This window comes from Filicampus tigris, chromosome 10 (assembly GCF_054856515.1).
Source record: "Filicampus tigris isolate MCC_2025a chromosome 10, RoL_Ftig_1.0, whole genome shotgun sequence".
In the NCBI taxonomy this organism is placed as follows: domain Eukaryota; kingdom Metazoa; phylum Chordata; class Actinopteri; order Syngnathiformes; family Syngnathidae; genus Filicampus; species Filicampus tigris.
The window spans coordinates 23,887,261-23,911,155 of record NC_141226.1 but is presented as its reverse complement, the minus strand read 5'-3'; the positions used below and the strand labels follow the sequence as shown (position 1 = coordinate 23,911,155).

Sequence of the window (23,895 nt, the reverse complement as noted above, 5' to 3'; positions counted from 1 at the left end):
TATAGCAAGACAACGAATCCCCCCCAAAAAGTGCCAAGACGGATCAATATAGATTTAACATATTGACCTGTAGCCGGGTACGCTTTCCAACCAAAATAGATCAAATGTTAACACGCTAACAGTTAGTATACTAACATAAAGCAAGATACTGCTAGGTAGAAAATAGGCCAGAGTAAAAAGGTATCACATGTTTTTTTATTTATTTAAATACTATTTATTAGTACAGTAAATGTACAAATGGGTATTAGTTAACTAACACAAGGATGTTGTTTAGGCATATTTCTCTCTCTCACTCTCACACACAAACACACACACACGCGCACACACCCCTACACACACATTGGTTTGTAAGGCAAAACTGGTGACTTAGCAAACAGCTTTCCATCAAATCTGCAGGTCAAATATACAGGTTTTATACAGTATAGCATAGTTCAGGGGTCACCAACCTTTTTGAGACTGAGAACTACTTCTTGGGTTACGGATTAGTGCAAAGGGCTACCAGTTTGATTCACACATCTGAAATAACACATTTGCTCAAATGACCTTCATTCATGTTATTTGGCTATATGTTGTTATTAATAATGAATGATATTCATTTATGTGACATTGAAACGTTTAAAGAGTTGTCATAACAGTAAATAAATAGATAAATATCTTTAGCAACAATCTTTCTATTAATCTCTGCCCGTGTTTACATTTGCAAATGATCACTTCCACAACATTCCTAGGAAATCACCATGTCCCATCACTGGTGTGTTGTTTTATTTTTTTTTTGAACAAGTTTGTGGTCCTTGTGGGCTGCCTGGTGCCGTGGGCACCACGTTGGTGACCCCTGGTATATACTGTATATGAAATGTGATTTCACATTTCATTATAAACAATGTATAACGGACATGATCAACAACGTTTTAAAGTTATCCCCTATATAAACAAATGTGCCTTTCTTTCTTGACTGTGTTGATGGTTCTTTTCATAATATGATGTGTTGACAAAACATGTAGTAGTTTTCTTTGGCGAATTTGGAACAAATGACTTTCTTCTTTTCTATTTCAACAGAAATACTATTACATATGAACATCTATGATAGTTTTCATACAGTAATGGTGTACAGCACAATGCTCTGGCACAATGTATTTAACTTGTACAAAATACTATATGATCAAATGTACACTTACAAATACATGTTAAGAGGAGTTTTGGAAATGTACACACTACGCAGTAAAATCGACACAAACATTGAACCACTTCTCATGATACATGTCATTCATTTACAGTTCTAATCAGCACAAAATAAATAGCAAAATAATCTTTGTCAAACATTACATGCGGTTCTTACGATATAAAAATGAAAACAGGTAAAATCATTTTAAAAAGAAGAAAGAAAAAAAAAGGGTACAAAAAGGAACACAATACAAAAATCTAATAAATGATTGTGATGTTTGGGTCACTTTTGAGAGAACTTGATGATGCTAGCTGATGAGCCAAGTTGTTGGGAAAGTGTATCAATTTCACATACAAGTAAATGTTGTCTTTGAAGGTTAACTTAAAACGTCTAAGCTGCCTTTACTCCAAACTGTCTTGTAGATAGATGTGCTGCACCAATGTTCTGTTTATTTTCAATCTTTATGCTAAATTAGGCTAAGCTAAGCTAACTGTCTATCCGTATAGCCTGCTGGAGATTTGAAATAGCAATTAGCGTCTACATTTTTTGAATACATTGTATGCTTAAAAGGTTTTAAAGAAACAAAACTTTATTGAGTAATTAATGTTTTTACTAGGTACCTTGAGAGATCTAGCTATGCTAGCTGGCAGTAGCACAGTTGGCTAACTGTAGCATAGTAGCCAAATGTGCTAATTTCATACCTCAGAAAATGTTGTCTTTAACTCTTCAGCTGCCTTTACTAAAAGTAAAAATAAATCAATAATGCCACACCAATATTCAGTTAAGGAGCTAGGCTGAGGTAATTTGCCTGTTGGTGTTTTGATTTTATTCATTTTAAATCAACAGTTAATCACACTGGATGGTGAGATATATACATCAAACATTTTTTTCACTTTTGGGCAAAGAAGGTGCATTTTTAGTCAAACTGATAAATCTCGCTATTTAAGTTTGAGGTTTTTGGCTAAAAAGACTGCTTTCTTCCTCGTGGAAGAAACATTCACAGTCGGATGATGCCGTTTGAAATGTTATGTTATGTTATGTTATGTTATGCTATGCTACCTGCAACATAGCCGCCAATCTCCATGTAGCAATGTCCAGCACACAACTTCGGGGCTTATTCGTACGGGGGGAACCTTCGAGTTGTGACTTGTTTGCGTATGCCATAATAATGCCATTTATCCATGCATTTATGATTTATCACGGCTTCTGGCATACCGGTGTGGGTGCCAGATGTGATCGGGTGCAAAATTGTATCGGTGGCCTCCGCGCGTGCTGATGACGTCACACTCTATAACGTATTTCTACAATATATAATTCTTTGCCACAGTGTTTGTTACCCATAGCTGTTGTATTTCTATATTCTGTGCTACTAAATTAAAAAAAAATAATACAAAATTGCTTCGTGCCACATTAGCGAGGCGGCTCCTACGCCACTTACGCTTATGCGTGGTTGACTCAGGCTGCAAGATTCTATATATATAATGTGAAGTATTTCGCAATAAAATGTGTTTTGCCTCCGAATAACCATTAACCACAATCTGATTCCCAAAGCCTGGAAGTGACGTGACGTCATCAGTGGGCACGTATGCCACCGAAGGACGAGCCTCGCAAAAGTGGCAGTAATGCACCTCATCTGTGCCCCCACTCTCCTACGCATGCAACACTCAATATCATCCGTGTAAAAACTCGCTTGCTCGCGCATAAGCCCGCCCTAATAATAAAAATTGATCAGAAACGGTGCGCAAGTGGACGGAACCGAACATACCGTACCGAAACGTATTAATACACCCACATATACCGTTACACCCCGTGTGTGTGTGTGCATATATATATATATATTTGGTTTTATAATGTAATATTCTGTAATTTCTTGTCACATAAGCAAAAAACATTAGCATCAAAGTCACCGTTCTGCTTGACATGTTTCGTTTGAGGTTATGTTTTTGGTGAAATCGACCCATGTTCTAATGCTAATTATTAAAGAACGTAAAAAGCCAGACACGAACTTTTTCTCAACTGAAAGAAGAGAGCCTACTTTTTCTTTTGGTAGGTCCAAGTGAAAGAGACTCAAAATGGTGCTCTAAAATGGTTGACAGTGCAAGGAACTCTGCTTTGAAAACAGCTGGTAGTGAATGAGCTCATGACCACAGCCACCAATAACGTGCCTCACGCCGGCCAAGGTGGCGTTGAAACCCTGGTCAGCGGTCCCGGTTCTTGATAAAATGGCCGTTTGAAAGCGGTTTGCCATTACAGCCAATGAACACACGAGCGCGTCCACGTGCGGCTGCCGGTCCCCATCACACACGTTAACCATGGTGTGTGTCTATTCACACAGCGGTGGTCTGCTTAATGCTGTGGAAGCTGACCCGCGTCGGGGACGTGGGGATGGACATGGCCCGCGCCACTCGCACTCGCAGGGCGTGATTATCTTGCCAGCGGTGCCAGCGTTTCCTCACCGCGGAGCGAACCTGCGTCGACAAAAAAAAAAAAAAAAAAGAAAAAAGAAAAGGACAAGTGTTTGTCTATTTAACTGAGTAACTTAGAAGTCAAAGGTTCCAGAACTTAAAAGGTTGGATGACATTACGTCAACTTACATTTTTTTGTATTGAAGTACTTATACGCTGTTACATCAATTTAATTATGCTCGGTTAAAAAGGCTTATAACATTTTGTTTTTAAACTACTTGAAAAAGTTAACAGAACTAAAAAAAAAATGTGTCACACAGTGTCCACAGTAGTAGAGTAGGTTGTTTCCTTAAAAACATGTGACTCAAAACCGAGTTCCAAATTATTATGCAAATGGTATTTTTTTTGTTCCCGATGTCCCCAAATGCAAATGACACTCAGAACGATTTTATTATAGTCTAATTTGAATGGTTTTGAACAAACCTTCCAGTGATAACTTTCCAACCGTACGAAAGGAATGGAAACGTTTATTAAATGAAATTAATTAAAAATAAGTAAATCATTATGTTAAAAAAAACGTCATTAGGATTTTATCAAAATATTTTACAAACATAAATACATATGTATTTCAACAATAACTTCCGTGTAATTAATTATCGTAATTGCAATTACATCAAGTGTAATAATAAGCACATTAGCATTTTTGCTTGGTTAGCACACAACAATGGCGGCCAATGTTGGCGGTGTATCAAAATAGACACAGAGGAGCTGATCGTTCAGCCCTCTGCACTCCGAGTTTCCGCTGATTAGCGAGCAGGCAGAGAGTATTTGATTAACGGTGGCAAGCTTGTAAATGCACCCACGACGACGTGAGAGGCGAGAGAGACGCGACCCAATTAGAGTTTGATCGCATTAAACAACCTCATGAAAATGCATCCAGCGACGTTGGCTCTCCAATTGTGTTTTTTCTTAATGAAAGCTACGTCACACATGATTGAGTCGGCTGATAAACAAAGACATACGGCCGGGATTTGAGATTTTGACCAAATATTTGATTCCAGCTGGGTCTTCTTTTTTTTTTTTTTTTTTTTTTTTTTTTTTTTACAAAGAATACATGAATGTCTTACACTCACCTCCCCATTCAGGAAGCAGTAGAAGACGGACACAAAGAAGCCCTGCGGAACAACACACATCAGCGCCATACGGTGTAATAACGCCGCAATTAGATCACACTAACTAATGACACATTATTGCTCTCCGCAGAATGAACGACATTTACACGGAGCAGATGTTGTGAACAACAACGTGACACTTGAGTCTTCACGAGGCTTACGGTAGCTTCCGTTAACTCCACTAGCTACTTCACATCTGTGTGTATACCATTTTTGGTGTGTGCGTTTACTTTTCAACTACCTGAGCAATACTATCTAACATTTTTTTAGGTATAAGCTTTACCCTCAGCTGCGTGTATACCAGTTTTGCCATGTACACCATTTATAGGTATGTGTATACTGTTAGTTAGGAATGTGTACGCTATACAGCCTTTTGTATAGTATCAATTAATTAATAAATATAGGCGAAAGCAACTTTTAAATAGCTGTCCACTGTAGTGACCACTTTGCACGAAAGGGTTAATAACAGCTAAACTAACTTCTTTTTGTGCTTAAACTGATTTGTGTGACTGTGATGAATTAAACGTCAATTATAAAATGGTAATTACAATAGATTACAAGCGGGTCAAACAGCCTCCTAGACCAGTTCCAACATTTGTATTCCTCAAACAAGTGCATTATTTGAAGATAGTGGGGTGGGGGTGGGGGGGGGGGATAGGATAGCCACAGGAGAGCAATCATGCCCACACATCCGACTTATTTGTGACAGCTGAGAGCGCAGAACAGCGTCAGGATGTCTTGCTTCCTCGCATCTTCCTCCCCACCGGAAAAACCCCGTACGCACACACGCCCGGAAGAAAAAAGTTTCAACGCGCGCCAGCAGGGAGTCAAGCATGAGTCACGCGCCGCCCGCTCACCTGGAACGACTGCAGGAAGGAGTTGAAATAGACAAAAACGATCTGCGAGATGTCGTCGCCGCCCGGGTTGACGAAGAAGAGCATGTAGGTGATGCCCAGCAGAGGAAGCAGGACGAGTGTGGCCTTCACCGCCTTTCTGCAGAGGCAGCAGCAAGGCCAAGCAGAAAGACACAATTATACAACACTATGAACTTGTCGGGTTGCTAATATGCGGACTTTGTGAATTGCGGGAGCCGTCTGGATGAATAAAGGATTACTGTATACCCACTTTAGATTTTTGCATTTACTTCCCGCTCTTTAATGTTTTTGAGTGTGTGCATTCGTGTCTATGTACCTTACACTTGTTGGAATACCTTTTGAGTGTATATGCCTGATACTGTATGTGTTAGAGTTTTTTTGTATTTTTTTTTTTTTATTTCCCATAAAGAAATCACAAAAAATGCTACTCAAATAACAAAATAATGTTTTTATTTGACGCTGTTTGCTTTTTACTGTTACTGCTTTGAAGTGTGGCATCTGGTGTCAAATTCTGAGTCATCGTTGCCTTGCGCGAGATTTGTGTGCGCCTATGGGTGAAGCAGAAGAAGCGCTCCGCAAATTGTGGTCGACAACAAACCAGTGATCGTACAACAAGGCGCTCAGACAGATTGACGCGTGATCATATTCATGCAGCCAGCGCAGATGCGACATGAGGTGTCATCTTTTCCTTTCTAAAAATAGTCCACTGCCAACGTGTCTTTAAATGAAAAATAATGCGCTTCCAGATGGCAGGCCGCTCAACTCCCCCTCGTGAGACGAACTCGGCTAATGAAGCATGATTAATATCAATAATGCATCCCGGAGCTACTTGCGACATGAGATTCGATCAAAATGAACCCGCCGTCTAATGTGAGCATTAGACGGCCGTTTGCGGATATTAAAAAGATCTTTCCGGTAAAAAAAATTAATAAATTTTAACAATCTTGGAAAAAGAGTAAATGCATCATTACGACGTTAATGAAATATTTTTTCAATTGAATCCCATCGACTACAGGGAGAGGAAGCACTTAAACCTGAAAGCCGCGATTAGAAGCACAATGAATGTGCGCCGCCGCCATCAGAGCAGCACCTCGCAGCCCATCAAATTAAGCAACGCGAGCCAAGCATTGCGGTCCTTTAAAGACAAAAAAAAAAGCCAAAGAAAAAGCTGCACTCACCTGTACTGTATGGTTTCTGAAGTGGTCGACGCCCTCAGTTTGGTCATCAGTATTCTGACGATATTGAAGAGGAAAACAAAGTTTATCTAGGAGAGAAAGATGGCAAATCAAGTCTTTTTCATGGCGAATCTGAGAAATGATGGTCGGAGGGAAGCCGTAGGCAAAAAAAAAAAAAGCTTTGCAAATTAGCATAACCCACTGCGTTATTTGCATTATTAGTGGGTAAATTTGCTTCATTTGTGTCAGCATGAATGTATCATACGGCTCCCCAGTGTCAAAGTCGCACACACCACAAGGACAAGGAACCAAATGAGTTGATCAAGATGCACCAGCTGTTATAACATTCAATTATGTTATTACTGTATGTTTGCAGTAGAATAGAATACTGTAAAGATCTCTTTTCCTTATTAAAAAGCACACTGCATTTTTATTTGGGGGGGGGTGAGGATGGAATGAATTAATGCAATTTCCATTCATTTCAATGGGGAAAGATGATTTGAGATATCATGGACACCTGCATACTTGCAATTTGGCACCTACGGATTCACATAGTGGAACGTTCTCCCCCCAAATATTTTCAATATTTTAAAATAATTTTTGTTCACCTCCATTTTTCCAATTTTGAAGAATTGTTGGGCTTAAAAAAACAACAACTTTATTTTCAGACCAGTATGAGTATTCACTCTTTTGAGTACTCACCGATACCGAAAACTGATACCTCTAAAATTGAATTTAACACAATGCCAGACAATTGTGAACAAAGACCTTTCTTTCTGATGCAGAGGGTGACTTGCTAATTTGTCATACTGCTGCATTATAGCGCCAACTACTGATGAGGAGGACTTACTCAATGACAGATTTTTTTTGCCTCAAGCGCGTTCCACCCCGCAATCATTCATCCATCCATTATCCATACCGCTTATCCCCACAAGGGTCGCGGGGCGTGCTGGAGTCTATCCCAGCTGTCTTCAGGCAGTAGGCGGGGGACAGCCCGAATTGGTTGCCAGCCAATCGCAGGGCACACAGAGACAAACATCCGCACTCACGATCACACCTAGGGAGTCCAATCAACTTACCATGCATGTTTATGGAATGTGTGAGGAAACCGGAGTACCCAGAGAAAAGCCACGCAGGCAGGCACGGGGACAACATGAAAACTCCATACAGGGAGGCCACCGACCACCCCCCCCCCGCAACCCTCAGAAGGTTTGATGGCCGCTGTTGTGTCTACTCTGTGGCACTGTTAAACGTGTTCTGTGCAGGCGTAGAATTTAGATTGACTTTCTGCCACTAAATTGTCACTTGACCTGCCGGCGTGACCCGAGCAAGATTTTGTGAAAGTGCAAGCCCGGGAATTGGCCATGAAATGCTGCCTCAACCCCAAATGGATGATTTTCTGTGCAATTTCTAGCACGGATTCTTGAGACTTTTTCATGTGCATTCTTGAATTTCATGTCGACTCATGGAAGTGGTGGAATTTATTTTTCCCCACCAACGTTCCAGGGGGTGCACCCAAATCAAAAACAACAAATGTACAGTGCAGAGTCCTGCAGTGATGCTGACCAGTAGCACAAGGATGACAGGCCCTTGGTATATGTAGTCAATGTATTTCCCAGGATCCTTCCCGAACCAGCATCTGTTGAGGGGACACACACAGTCAACGGCAGAGTAATACATTGGATTGTTGTAACGAATGAGCTTAATTGCGTAATTCACTAAGTCATTTTAATTTACTGTCACAATATCAATGCAAAATACGAATGTTTTTTTTTTTTTTTTTCATGTTCTGATAAATGACTTGGGCAATTATGCAATCAAACAAACGATATCTGTTCAATCATTCAAACACCCACTTTTCATTTTCATAATACAGCTTCCCGATGCTCCAGGCTATAATTATTGGACACGGAATACCTGAAAAGGAAGGCAGATTTCAAATGACTGATTAAAGATGTGTATTAAATAAATGTTTATGAATGAAATCATAAATAACATTCCAAAAACAAAGCATGCTTACATGTGCAAAAGGTAAATTATCACCTTACAGAAGGATGCATTTCTGGACAGAACAAATGATCAAAACATTACAAAAAAAAAATAATAATAATTCGCCATCTCCAAAATTCACTTTTTAAATTGAACTGCAGACACTACTGCAATGAACTACTCTAGAAAGTTCAGATTTACTGACATGTACCTGTACAAGTGAAGTATGAAAGAAGTCCACATGTTTGTGGGTATAAAGCCTCATCAAGTGAGAAAGACTGCATGTTCCATTTGTTCCCTTTTTGATCTGGCAGACTTGCGAATTTGACTAATACAAGACTTTGGCTATTCATTTTTTTTTTTTTAATCCTCGTTAGCTTCAATTTGCATCATCCGCAGTGACAAATGTGCTAAATTCTCCATCTGGTGCATTAGCACTACCATGCAGAGCAGTTAAAAAATATATAGAGGAGGAGGAGGAGGATGAAGAAGAAGAAGATGAGACGATTGATTTTATTGATTAAAATAGAAAGTGAGATAATGTACTTGCTGAAGAGGCTGAATTTAATTTATTCTCAAAACTTATATAATCTACTTTAATCATTGAATTATTTTTCCTATTCTAATATAAATAATCGTGTTGTTTATTTTATTTACTCATTGAAATTATTTTTTAAACATTTTAAAAAAATGATAGTTATATATCCTCTCTCTCTTTTTAAATGAATTCTCTATATAATTTATTATGGTAGAGATGGTAAAATTATGTATTTTTTAATGACTCGAATATTTGTTTTATTCATAGAAAAAAAATCCTCAAAAGAAAATAATTGCATCTGTACAGATCCTCTCTAATAAGCGGCTGGTACGCTCTACGGTAGGCTGAATAAAATGCCTCAAGCCACCTTGAAGAAATATATATTTTTTCTTTTTTTTTACTTCCTTTTAAAGTCATTACGTGTGTTTCTATCAAGAATAGTTTAAAAAACAGATAAGAGTGAGTTACAGAAATTGCAATAATACTTTGGAGCTGTTTTTCCAATGGTGAGCTGACTTTCCATCAAAGAGTGTAACGTTTTCTAATCGTCTTGGTCATTGACATTTTTAGAGCGTCAAGTAATGGTTTAGGGAGCAAAAACAAAATAATGTCTTCTAAAGCTAAGACCCATGCGCACAATTAGAGCATGACCGGAGGTTCTTCCAAAAACTGCAGTGGCGCTCGCATTTAAAAGTCAAAACAGTGCTGGCTGCGATGACAAAGGAGGAATTACGTTAGAAGAGGTCCCTCCGTCGACTAAACATAAATGTAGGTCACTTCTCGATTGAATTCATCCATTAGTTTCTCTGAGAACAATCTCATGGAGTTGACTGACAGCTCTGATGACCTAGCATCTGTCACATCTGCTGTTGAACTCCGGCCCCGCTACATTTGCCTGACCGACACCCCACACCCCACACCCCGCCTCCCCTCCTATAGCCATCGAGAACACGCATATTGGCCGTGACATAAGAGAGGTCAGGCATCCTCTCAGGGACGTGTCCGACAATGTTTACGTGCGCATTTCGTAATGCCGGGAGGCAAAACGCGCTGAGACGCTGGTGCTCCGCAACAACAACGCGACGGACGACGCGAGTGCAAACCGCAGTGACATTTTCCACGTGGAAAATTCCACTTGTTTGAAATAAAGACCCGGAGGCTGAAATAACACGAGAACTCAAAGTACGGTGTAAGCGCCGAAGCCCGACACTTTCAAAAAGTTTGACGACGATCAACGCTACCTCGTTACGGCCGTGACACTGTCTGGTACGGATATTGAAAAACAACAAATACATAGCACATTGCTCAAACATGTAGAAAAGGAGCAAAAATACTTGGTAGATAATTGCTATACTTGTGTTAGCTGCTTGTGTCCCCGGTGACATACTCTGTCATTATACTCACTCATGGCCAGCGGAAGCTAGCAGAGTCGGACTTTAGCCGAAAGCCCCTTAAGGCTAACCGCGATTGCCGCTAGTCTTAATAAATTCATGTCAACGGAGTGGAACAAGGGCAGCGGCACAAAATTAAGTTTTATCGCCGGATTATTATATCCAATAATGCGCAGACAACAACTGTGTGCTGACGGCAACTTTATTTATCATAAAATAAACATTATGACACTGCCCTCGGTCGGTACCGTCATACATAATAATAGTCATTCTTGTTGGAATACAAATGGCCACGGCTCATAATGGTGAGCGATATTTTTCATCATTTGTTTTCATTTGGGTCCTTGAAATTCTATGGAACCTTTTCAAGCACAAAGCAGATCTTCTCATATGGAAATCGCACACGTGCGATGATGTGGCAAGCACTTACACCAGCCGATGCAGAGGAAGACCCACTTGCGCAACTTGTCCGTGGAGTACGTCATCACGATGGCCGTGTGCAGGTAGCAGCCCTCCACGAACATCCAGAAGAAGTTGGTGACCACAAAGTAGTTGTATACGGTGGTCATCAGGCGGCACCATGGCTGGCACACAGGAAGGACATCACAAGCGCACCCAATCGGCCAAACGCGGCCACCGAGTGGCGCTTACCTCGTTGCTCTCGTGGATGTTGTGGTCGATGAGCTGCAGCAAGAACCACATGACGTTTCTCAGGATGAAGGTGGTAATTAAGTTCCAGTGGATGATGTTGCGCAAACATCGTATGCTCCTAAGAAGAAAACACATTGGATGAGTTATGTGTGCCGGCTGGGCTGGTCTGGGCTGGGGAGAGGGAAGTCTGGGTTTGCCTGCTCCCGCCGGATATGTGGAAGAAAATGGATGGATGGATAGACCAAAGAAAATGTAACCGTTTCCAACCGTCTTGTACCCGTCAGCAATCATTCTTTGACGTCAAAAGTGACACCACACAAGCAAGACTGCGCCCGTCACGCTCGCGACTCAACGCCAGTTGGCTAACGGCTCATTTGGCGGTGTTGCGCAACATCCCGTCCCTATTCTGTTATCAGATCATTTGCAATGCGTGCTGGTTTTTTTTTTCTTTTTGCTTCCAGGATTTCAGCTGCCACAGTTTTGTTTCTTTATAATCGTGTACATTTCAAGGACACCTGATCAAAAACGCCAGAGATGGGATGTTTACTTTCATTTCGGGCCCACATCCAAGCAGATTTCACACCAGTACAAGCGGCTACCATCTTTTGATATCCCCACCTAATATTGATTATTTCAGTCTTTAATCGCAGCCAGCTGCTCGCTGCAAACGGCGCAGCTGAGGCCCACTCCGTCCGAGCAGGTGTAGGTGTGTGTTTCAAGCAGGACATGCAAAGAACCGCAAAGGCTCCGGCGAAGAGGAGGAGAGGGCAAACACTTGTCGTCAACGGCGCGTACGCATGCGGCGCAGAGCCGCCCCAATCTATTCATTTGACATAAGCGACCTTACGACAAGGAACCGAGGAATCATGAGAGGAACGTTCCAGAACGTCTGCTTCTCGGAGATGGCACGCATCGCACGTAGAGATGTTTGCGCACTCTATTTCTGTACTCGCCTTAAGCACAGGAAGAGGATGAAGGCCACTAATAGCGCCCCCACAGAGATGCAGTGGCCCAGGTAGTTGATGATCAGCGCTATCTTGTAATGCACGGGATACATTCTCTGAAAGACAACATGCAAACGCCCACACACGCACGTTTACATCCAGGCAATATATCTCCATTTCATTTTTTCATCAAATGAAATAGAATAAAACACTCTTGCCACATTTCAAGAGTGCAGCTCAGTTTCTGACTAGTGGACATCTTGGCCGGCGATTTGCTGTTGGCTGAATGTCAAACTTGCTAACGCATTTGAAGCAGCACCACGTGAACATAAATACCAGTAAACTGCACTAAAAAAAAAAAAAAAAAAAGCGTTAGGTTAAATAAACATACAAGCAAAGGGAAAGTGTGTGTATTTGCATCGCACTTTGGCTAGCGGACATCTTGGCTAGCTCTATGCTATTGGCGGGGTGTCAAACTTGTGAAACAGCGTCACGCGAACATAATACCAGTGTATAATAAAATCAACCAAAATAAAACAACATTAGGTTATATGAACATATATTGTAAGCAAAGGGAAAGCGTGTGTATTTGCATCGCACTCTCACTAGCGGACATCTTGGCTAGCAGCCCAGCACAATTGGCATGATGTCTAACTAGCTTATCATTAACACATTTGAAAGAGAATCATGCGAAAATTATTAACAGTAAAGTGAATTAAAATAACATGAAATTAAATAAACATATAAGCAAAGAAAAAAGGGTGTGTATTGGCATCACACTCTAATTAGGTTAGTCCGGAAAGAATTACAGCTACGTCTTGGCTTGCAATATTGCTTTTGGGAATACATAAAACTTGTTACCGACTTATTTTAAATGGCATCACGCTGCCGTAAATGTCAATGCATAACAAAGTGTAATGACATTTCAAAAATTAAACAAATAAAAAAAAACATATTAGGTAATGGACAAGAAGTGTAACTGCTTCATACTCTAGCAACACATTTACTCCATAAATAAATACGGTGATGCCTTGAGATATGAGTGACTAACCAGTTTTTTCAGGAGCCTTATGCTGGCAGTGTTTCGCTTTGACTTACAAGCAGGACGACTGATTCAATTTTTCGCAATTACATCAGTGATTTTTTTTTAACTGATAATGTGACAGTAAGTTAAGAGTAACTTGGGCAGTTATGCTATTTAAGCTAACGATATGCCACACTCCTGAAAATACGTCACTGGCCTCTTCATCCTTAGCTTGTTATCCTGGCACTTTTAGTACAAGGAGAGAAAGTAAATGCCATTGACACACTTCAAATGTCTTCGGATGTCTAAATGTGTCTGAGGAAAAATGGAGCAAGGGCCAGAAATACACTTGAGTAGGGAGGCGCGACTAGCAATCGGGCCGGAAGCCGCAGTCGGTCTTATGCTTTGCCTGCAGGCTTGAACTCATCCTGACACTAATACTGCACTTGCAGATATGCGCAGGCGTTCGGAAACAAAACGTCAAGTGATTAATTGTGTGACACTAACTAGAAATGCAGCTCCTTAAAAAAAAAAAAAAAAAAAAAAGTATCAAAAACAAACACTTACCTTCTCCTCTAAAATGGGCACGCAGTTTGAATAATTGCTCTTTAGCGCCCATGTGCCGTTTTCGATGCATTCCCTGTATGCGCTCCCTGAAAAGGGATGACAATGGAATTACTTCAAACAAACACGACACCAAGATGTGCGTTGCGTCGAGCCGCTATTTGCATTCAGCTGGCCAAATTTCTCTCGGCTGAGTCACTTGAGCGAGTCATCGCTGGTGACAAGGTGACGCCGCTTGGACCGAGTTAGCGGCGTGAAAGCCGAGCGCCATGGTCAAAGTTTAGCGCAACAATCTTCACGGAATACCAATCGCTCATGTTTTTGTATTTCCCATTTGCCAGTAAGACATGCAAATCCTCTCCCTGAGTCACTGCATATCTTTTAGACCCCACGTTCCATAATATACTCCCAGTGGAAGTCTTTTAACCGTGTGCAAGTCTTCACAGGCAGTTGGCTCTTTATCTTTTAAAGTAGGGGCGGGGGACCGTAGATCTGCCAGTCCATGCACATCTAAAAACAAATGAAAGCTACGAGCAGCGATAATTGGAACTTTGCATCGCTTTTTCATGGCAAATCCTCAAACTGCTGCTCAAAATTGGATACTATTCATCATTTTACCTGTAGGTAAAAACTAGGGATGTTCCATACCAATTTTTTTTTCAGTCCAGTATGAGTCCTCACTGGTAACCGATACCACTAGTCCTTTTCATATCTAACATTTCTACTGATCCACTCACAGAAATTTTTAAAGAAAAATTTTTCATTTATTTCTGACAAAAGGCAGAACAATCACTCTGTAATAGAGAATTTAATACCAAAATAAAACAACTCACTCTTGATTCAGGATTAATTTGTTATAATTTAACAAAAGTGGAAAATAAAACTGACATAGTCTTCCCTGGGCCCTTATTATATATCTGCAAAATCCAGTCACAGACTTCTTTAGTCACAGACCTCCCCAAAAAGTGTCTATCATGTTTCTATTTCATAAATGTGGGAATAAAATTGCGTTAAAATGTACAAAACATTTGCCTTGCCTGTCTGGGAGCTCAGCACCCCTAAACAACTGACCACAGAATCGTCGATGGACTAATTGCAATTGCACAAAATGATGCGTTAAAATGATGCGTTATATTATATTGTATTTGTCAAACTTCTCTCGTTGTCTGCCGGTGTTACTTATAATCCCCGCGAATGCTGTTTTTGCTTCAGAACTGCCACCGCTATCCAAGTAACGGAGAAACGATCTAATTAAGGACCCATCGGCGATTTAGCCATTCGCGGTTTCACTGTACCGCTGCCGACTCTTGTTTTAGATGGAATGGTGAAATTGCCTCTGGGCATTTGAACTTTCAATGTCTTTTGTAGTCCCGGGAAAGGTGCGAATACTCAAAACCGTGTTGAATGGCTGAACAGAGCAGCAGGCACGACTGCAGTGTTCTAGTCAAACATACAGGACGATTGGGGCCCATGCGTGGTATCATTTAGAATACACAGCAGAGTTGGAGCAGATGTGTAGTGCGAAAGCGCATCTCTGTATTCCCTTTTTTTGGGCCAACACTGACATGCTGGACTGATACAAGCAATGCATGTATCGGATGCGGAGAAGTAATGCAATGAGATCCAAGATGTAGGAACTTACTGAAAGCTCAGACACAAAGTTTTCCGTTCCTGCATGGAGCAGAAGGTGTAATGTCCTCATGCTCTAGGGAAAAAAAAAAAAAAAAAAAAAAAAAACGACTCCACAAAGCAATTACAAAGCAGCTCAGCTTCTGGAAAGCAGACACCCTGTGCAGCAAAATGCTTTTGGTAGACCGTCAAATTTGTTTAACTCTTTTGAAATGTGAACGTCCCGGTCTGAATGCAACTTTCAGTGGCATTTAAAAGAAAAACAGCCTCTCCAGGGCTCATCGGATGGAGCCAAACCAATAACTGCCATTGATGTTTTTATTGCGTAATAATTTACATTGTTTAAACTGTAAGTGTTGCAATTCTCTACCACGGTTATTTCCTCAAGACAAACGACGCTATTCCAACTATTGATGTTGTACTTCGGAAGCTTTCATTGATAGAAGAATTTACTGCTACTAGTTTGCCGTTTTTATGTTTCATTAAATCTCCCCCTGTTACACAACAGATAAGCTGATGTATCTTTTGCATTTGTGTTCCCTAATTGCAGTGTTGTCAGTCTTGTTTTCAGCACGGGCTAGAGGTGAAATGACTTCCGATTTTTTTTTGTCGGCGGCACCTGATGGAAGTCAAAGTCAAATTAGTCGTTGTATTCGGTGAACGAATCTTTTGAACGTTTCGATTTGATGAACTGATTCTAATGATTCAGTTCACTTAAAAGAACTGTGAGGCCCGCCACTACTTCCATTCCACTATTCATAGTAGGAAGTTGGAAATTTCTCAACAATACTTCATTTTTTTAATAACAATATTTTAAGTTTGAGCCCTTTAACCCTTTCATGCAAAGAGGTCACTACAGTGGACAGCTATTTAAAAGTTGCTTTCGCCTATATTATTTAAACAAAAAAAAAATATTTCAATAATAGCATTAAATCATAATTAATGCACGAAATATATTTTTTAAATTAGATTAATTAATATAGGCGAAAGCAACTTTTAAATAGCTGTCCCCTGTAGTGACCACTATGCATGAAAGGGTTCAAATTGATCAATCGTCATGGATAATTTTACTGCGCTGTGCATTTTTTGGTGCGTCAGGTCAAATCCTTTGATAAGAAATGGCTTGAACAAGATACAAAGAAAATATATATGTATTCAGTTACATTTAATACTGCGAAAAAAAAGGGCATAATATACAAACAAGTACGTACACACAAGTAATATGAACAAGTACCGGTAAGTCATATTTTCTTAAAGAGTTAGAGAATATAGTAGGAAGACACAAAATATGAAATAATACTTGTAACTGATCATATTGTATCCTGAATATACACGGCCAGTGCCAGTTCGGGCTACCACAAAATGGCTGGTGGACGCCACCCAAAATGGCTTAAAACCACCAGTCAGGGTTAAACTGCACATTCCCTTACTACCGAGCTACACGCATCTGAGTTGACATGAAAAGTAACAAAAAAGTGAGCCTTGAAGTCGTCGGGAGCTAATTTTAGAGTCAGGCTGCGCTTCCCGGAGTTGTGGGCTTCTGCAGGCGACTATCACACCGCGTTTGTGAAAGCAAGCAGAGATGGTGTTGAAACAAGTGGGGGGAGGGGGGTGGGGGAGTGCGAGCTCTTCCACTGGTGCACGGCTAATTCCCCGGCGCTGGTGCAAGGAAAATGCATTTCTCACCATCTGCGCACCACGCTTGAAAAAGCAGTACTCAAGCTATTATTCTATTGGAACGGCTTTCCACAAGTCATTCCTAGTGTAGCGCAAGGATGCTTAGGTGTCCTACACTGGCATCGGCGCGAAGCGCCGTCGCCAGCTCTTTCACTAGCTGCCAACACCTCGTACCGCCTCCGCGTTCCGTCCTTTGGCACCTCCGCAGGATGCACACTCATTCCAACGAACGCAACTTATTATCCGTGCAATTATTCATCACGAGAGGCCAGGAAGCAAATTCTGTTTCCAGTGTGAAAACATATTTAGAAGAGACGATCAATATCAATATCAATATCAATATCTGTGTATATATATATATATATATATATATATATATATATATATATATATATATATGAGAGAGAGAGAAAGACGGAGATGGCTAAGATGGCTGGATTTGACTGTTTAATTCATATTCCACAAACATAATGTTAATCCAAAACTGTGTTTAGACTAGAGGGGCCACATAGATCATATTAGTGTAAAGAAAAAAATTGTGTTCACTTCATCTTTAAGTCTACGGCCAGAGACTACAACGGCAGAATGTAGCATGGATGTAATTAAAACACAAAAAAAAAAAAAAAAAAAAAAATGGAAATAATCAGAAACGCTCGAACTTTCATGCGACTCCGTGTGTGGTGTTGACACGTTCATGTTGTGTGGTACAAGTCAGTGCTCAGAATGTGTCTTTTTTTTTTTCCTTGCTGGTTTGGTGCAGCAGTTTGACAGCCAACCGCCTTCTCACTTGACAGTCACAGGAGGTGAGTGTGACTCAGAAAATGCTGTCACACTGACTAAATCAAACAGCAAACGTCCATGTGAACATAAAAGTATTTTGCAGAAGTGCGCATAATCAGACCTTTAAAGCTGACGTGGAAATGATGCGGAAATCATGATTGGATTGATAAATTGATGATTTTTCTATACATACCAAAGCTGTCCTTCAATGACAAAACACATTGCTGGGTGAGTAGGAAAAAAAAAATCCAGATAACAATAGGTGCAGCTGCACCATATAATGGGATGCAAAACTGAACCAAAAAAAAAAAAAATCTGCCCATATAAAAAGAATGATGCTCAGTTTTGTGCCGACGGGGCTGTTTATTTACTCGACTGCAGCTGCTTGGAGGAATCCATTAGGGAAGAGCTGGCTCGAATTTGGATAGAACAAGGTGAATCCAGTTTGAAATTTTTCAGAACTGGCACTGGCTCTGTATATTCATATATTAAAGCAACACTGTGTCATTTTTTGTTGATTATGGTGGCACCGTGTGGACAAAAGCGGTAGCGTTTTGACACAAGTCAACCGCATTTCCCATGCGCTGCCAGCGCGGAGTGTCGTGAAATCCTGAGCTCTCGCTAGCCTGCAAGTTGGACTGAATGACATTACTATTTCCAGTGGCTGTGTGAAAGATGAATAGCAATCGCGTCATGAATCTAATTTTGTTCAAACAATACTGTTTTTTTTTTTTGTTTGTTTTGGGGCAGCTGCCATGACACCAGTAATAGCGCGTAGACGTTCGAATCGACTTCTGTCCTTATAGCGAAAGGAGTAAGTGACCGTAAAGCAATTCAGGACTTTTGATTTTGTTTGTGTGCCAGGGTTGCTCCCATCCTTCTCAAAATTGCTTAGTGCCAGTAAAAACGATACAGGCCCCGCCAGGGCATGACAAATGTCCCAATCAACTAGTTGGAAGTCAATGTTTCATCTAAAGAGTTGTGGAAAAAAAATGTAGTAAGGTCGAATACTTGCCCGGTGTTGCTTTAAATGATTAAGCGTCAAGAGGTGACACTGTATGGTTCCCTGCTCTGTTACGACAGCTTGTCTAGTAAATTTGTTAAGCAGGCAAAAGCAGTCTCGGGTGTCTTTTCTTGGAAACGCTTCACGCAAGCCGTGTTTCATAGGCAAGTGGGGCCAATGAAATGATGCGATATATTTTAATGAAGCATGTTATGAATTCATTAGTCACCCAATGTGAATAGTCCAAATTTATTGCCAGACTGCAGCTGAGGAACCAGAAACCTTCCCAAACGGAGGGTCGTTTCTCAGTCAAATGCAGCAAGTTTTTTTTTTTTTTTCTTTTGTACTTTGTCATGTCTAATATTCTTGAGGAAATGTGAATCTATGTCTGACATTGGTAGGAAAAAAAATTCTTTAAGCTATTTTATGGATCGTGAAATTGTTTGGAAGCTGTTTTTTTTTTCTTTTGAATTTTCTGACCACTCCCCCTCCACACCGACTACTGCTGTCACACCGCGAGAAGTCCGTTCGTCTATCGGCTTATCGGGATCGGGCATCACCAGCGTAGTCGGCCCCGGGCATCAACACACCGTCGCACGCCACTGCCCCAAGCCAAACAAGACGCCCCCCCCCCTCCTGGATGCGGCCAGCTGGGGCTCGCCGCTTTGTGCAAATCGCCCCCCCCAAGCCTCCACTGCCCCAAGTGAGTGTTGAAATCACAGGTAGCCGTATGATGAAAAGGCTTTGCTACATTAAAGTTGCATAACCAAAACGGCTCATATGAGGCGACGAAACCCCGGTGAAATCTCATTTAGCGCGCCGGGCACAGAGTGAACTAGACCACAATGCTGCAGTTTGATAAAGTGATTCGTTTAGGCAGCGGGAACTGGAGCAAGGCCAGGGTGTTACATACGTCAGAGACCAGGTGAACACGCGCACACGCACACCATTACATCGCCTCCATTCATTCATTTGTATTTCAATTTCACCCCCCAAAAATATTTTTCTCTTATTTGTATTTGTAAATGAACAATGATTGACCAGGTTTGTTGTAAATTGTTACGGCATGAATATGCATGTCAATTATAGTGGCTGAAATCGATGTATTCATTTTGATTTTACAGTGTTCCCTCACTTTTTACGGGTGATACAAAGTTGAGAATGACTTTTTTTTTTCTATTAGGCCACTATGAACCCCCCAACACACACACACACACACACACGGTTTCCTCCCTCCTAAACACTGGTCATACTTAATAAATGTAACATTTAAAATGCAAAATAATGAATAAATCCTTGTTGTGGAAACTGGAAGCTTGTTCCCATTAATGTACTACTGTTCTTTTACTTCTGCTCTTTCGGTCGAAGTTCTTGATCTTCCATTTAGAAAACGAACAAGAAGAACAGTAGTCATGGCAACTAGCTTTCTCTTTCCACAACAATGATTTATAGCGCCAAAAGGCGCATTAACCTACCAGGATTGTGCCTTTTGGTTTTGGTTCGGTCAATGCGACGTGGGATTCCGGTTAAGGTAAGCCATTTTGAAGTAAAAGGAACAACTTTAATGTAGTTATTGAGCAGACGTTTTGTCGCACTCATGTGCTGCCGAGGGAGAGCTCGCTCTGCTCACATTCATTTCCGAACGCATCTTTTAATCAGCAGCTGGTGCTTCAGCCGTTTACGTTCTCTACACTCTGTTTTTTGGGGCACTATGAAGAACCAAACGGCATAGTCGAACAACATTCCGAATGAGTTTCCTAACGATACGCGGTTCAAATTTGGTAGCAATTTGACTAAGATAAGACAAGTTTGTTTCTGGAAGAAATTCTGGAAATGACCAAAATGACCCGAAGACGTCCGGTTGAAACCAAAATGGTGGACTTTTTGTGTCCTTTCTGGCATGGCACTTTGAGTTGCATTTTCCCTGGCCCTTGTCGTCATTATGGTGGCGGGTGAGCTGCAACCTAGCCAGCCGACTTGGGACAAGAAGCCGGGTACCTGCTGGACTGATTGCCAGCCAATTGGAGGGTGCATATCAACAAGTCTGAGTCAGTTCGCATATAACATGCATGTATTTCGAACGTGGGAGGAAGCTGGTGTATCTGGGGAAAAAAAACTTTATCTTTTGGAGTGGAGAGGGGTGGGGGGGTGGGGTACTGAAAGGTTCCCCACCCCGTCTTTAAGATACTGGAAGGTGACAGTTCAGAAAAGCGCTTAGTCTTGTGCTGAAGATAAAATCACCAGTCACTGAACAGTCCGAAAAGGAAAGGTGTTATTCCCAGATGAGTGACAAAGAAAATGACTCACTTGCCATGACATTTTTTTAAGGAGGTCTCAGATTTGTATCTGCAGCTAATTGTACGCTCTGCTGAATGAATGTTCAATGGGACGCTTTTTAAAGTACAGGGTGACACCTAGCATTTCAACTCATGTTTTTGCTATTCATGATAAGCAAACAATCAATCTCAATCAATGTTGGCCCAATCTTTGTTCGTTCGCAAAGTATTGCATAACACTTTTCAGGGACATCTGTGGAAGGGCCAAGGAATAGGGCATCTCATTACATTCTAGAGCAGGGGTGCCCACACTTTTTCAGCCTGAGAGCTACTTGACATGACCGAGTCAAAATGATCTACCACCTACTAAAAATGCAAAATACATTATTGATAAATGTATTGAGAATTATTTTTATATGTACCGTATATGCTGGTGTCTGCTGGTGATGGATGAAGATAAAAAAAAAATTAAAAAAAAGAGTGGTAAATAAACCTGGTTAAAAAAAAATGTGCCCCGGGTCCCATCTCTCATGAGGACGGCTTTCCACTAAAGGTAATTTGTACTACAAACTGTCCTCCTTTGTGTCTATGCACAATGTCCAATCAAGGCGGTGTCACGTGTCAAATCAGCACTTTTTTGTTGTAATCAGTGCTCTCGTGGACGGTTTTCCTAACTGCTAATCAGTATTCACTTTTCACACAATGAATATAAGTTGTCTCCATCTAGTTTGGCGTTCCAAAGAATAAAACAAACTGCTCTACAGAACTTACAGAAAAAAAAGAAAAAAAAACTTCACTGCACTTTCACTCAAGCGAATGTTCCCCGTCATAAGCCCGGAACAGCACTGGATGAAACCAACTTGTCTTCCAAAATCTATTTTCCCCACATGATAATGCAGGCAATGAGCTTTCCCCCCTGAAGCCCATGCAGCAAATCAGTCGAGCTTTTGCAGAAATCGGGATACACGCAGAGCAACGTTGTGCAAATCCGACCGCCCGTGCCAGGGATTAGCTGTTTAGGATGCGGGCCCAAATTCAAGAGGCAGTGACAAAAGGTCGTCCGCAGCCTAATTGGATGCCGGCTGCATTCTACATTGCAATTTGGTGGAGGTTAGAGAGGATGAGAAAAGCAATGAGAGGGAAAGGAAGAACTATGATTGGCAATGAGATGGTTCGCAAAGTTGTGAGCAAGTTCGCGGAAACCCACAGCGGGACCTCAACTACCATCCAAATGTATACAATTTGGAATTAGACTAAAGCGTGGTCGGAAAATAAGAAGTCTGGAGCGCCTCGGTAGACCAGCACCAACGGCTACAAATGAACTTTGATCAATTCCTGTTTGGATTGTCTTGACAGGACTCGGCATTGACCACCCTTTTGTGAACAAAGAACTTGATTTGGATCATCTGTGATTGGTTCTTGCGGAGCACTGCCTATTTTAGCTTCCCGCTAGCTAGCTACCGGCGGCTGCACAGATGCCATATGCTTTAAACAAAATTGTATTCATTCGAATTTGTATGTTGTGGTTGTAGATTTTGAACTGTATCGCGTGAATAGACACCTAGAATCGGGCCAAATTGAAGCATTATCCCTCCCTTCTGCGCAAAGTCAGCAAAAGCCCAATTATTAGACGTCTTTGAAAGGTTAAGCTGAGGGGTTATACTGTGGCGTGGCCTGTGTTAAGTAATTACGGTATTCCTCCCCAATCTGCTCGGAAAACGTTCGGGCCGACAATTTTAACCGTTGAACCCATTCAATATTTACAATGGCAAATCAGAGTTGTCTCACTCTATTACTGTGACACCAAGGGAACGATAGCTAATCAGGAAGTGAGCTGAAGGTCATTGACTGTTTGAATAATGTCTTTCGCACATCATTCACCGCCGCAATAAAAACGACAAGGAGAAATGTTTGACTAGTTTCCATGTGAGCAAAAAGTTAGCTTATCTTCTATTTCTTCTTTGTATTTTCCGGCAGTGTGGATGAGGCAGCGTGATGCCACATGGCACACTCACTTGCAAAGGGATTGCAAAAACGGGTTCAAAGTCAAACGAACCAACAGATGTTGACACTGATCTACTAACCAGGCCGACCCGGGATTGTATCTGTCAAATGCGCTAAATTATCCTGCTGTTCATTTTGGGTGTTCTGTGAGGAGTATACGCAAATACGATCATTTAGTAGCCGCAATGTGATTATAAAACCTGAGAGGACGTGTGATGGACTGTTTTGTGTTTTTAAAATACTGCAGTTGAAGGGCATATGCAAAAAAAAAAAAGCAGCAGCGCGGGCAGAAGATTCTTCGGCGACAAGGCTACAACTGAGTGAACATTTTGGAAAAGTCAAACAAAAAATTGTGGTGACATATTGTCTATTCAGCGATGCGATTTTGGGGCCTCTGAATGATCCAAGGGCTGACTTGGAGCCAAGCCTACGCAGGAGTCATGCTAGACCCCCTATGAATTTCTTTCAACTGCATTTTCTTGCATTTGGGTCATTTGAACGCACTGCGAGAGCAGTTTTTGGGTGTCCCGTCTCAAGTTTCAAAGGCAACGTTAAATGCAACTAAAGTGCAAACCCCACTTTTGAATGCGGCGGTCTCCATCTTGAGCCAAACAGGCTCACTTGATAGCGAGTGAA

General features: G+C 41.2%; 1 protein-coding gene across 2 annotated transcripts in view; it reads right to left on the bottom strand.

The window, feature by feature from the left end:
* Positions 1 to 185: 185 nt before the first annotated feature.
* Positions 186 to 23,895, bottom strand: part of crhr2 (corticotropin releasing hormone receptor 2) — a 36,257-nt gene continuing 12,547 nt past the window's right edge. For both annotated transcript variants that reach the window (XM_086043431.1, XM_086043432.1), the window contains exons 3-12: positions 13,894 to 13,979; positions 12,312 to 12,418; positions 11,359 to 11,476; positions 11,138 to 11,291; positions 8,646 to 8,706; positions 8,356 to 8,428; positions 6,793 to 6,878; positions 5,597 to 5,732; positions 4,701 to 4,742; positions 186 to 3,630 (exon numbers count right to left, since the gene is read on the bottom strand). In XM_086043431.1, coding sequence (XP_085899557.1) covers positions 3,490 to 3,630; positions 4,701 to 4,742; positions 5,597 to 5,732; positions 6,793 to 6,878; positions 8,356 to 8,428; positions 8,646 to 8,706; positions 11,138 to 11,291; positions 11,359 to 11,476; positions 12,312 to 12,418; positions 13,894 to 13,979 — 1,004 coding nt within the window. In that variant the 3' untranslated portion in view covers positions 186 to 3,489. The remainder of the gene's footprint in view (positions 3,631 to 4,700; positions 4,743 to 5,596; positions 5,733 to 6,792; positions 6,879 to 8,355; positions 8,429 to 8,645; positions 8,707 to 11,137; positions 11,292 to 11,358; positions 11,477 to 12,311; positions 12,419 to 13,893; positions 13,980 to 23,895) is intronic.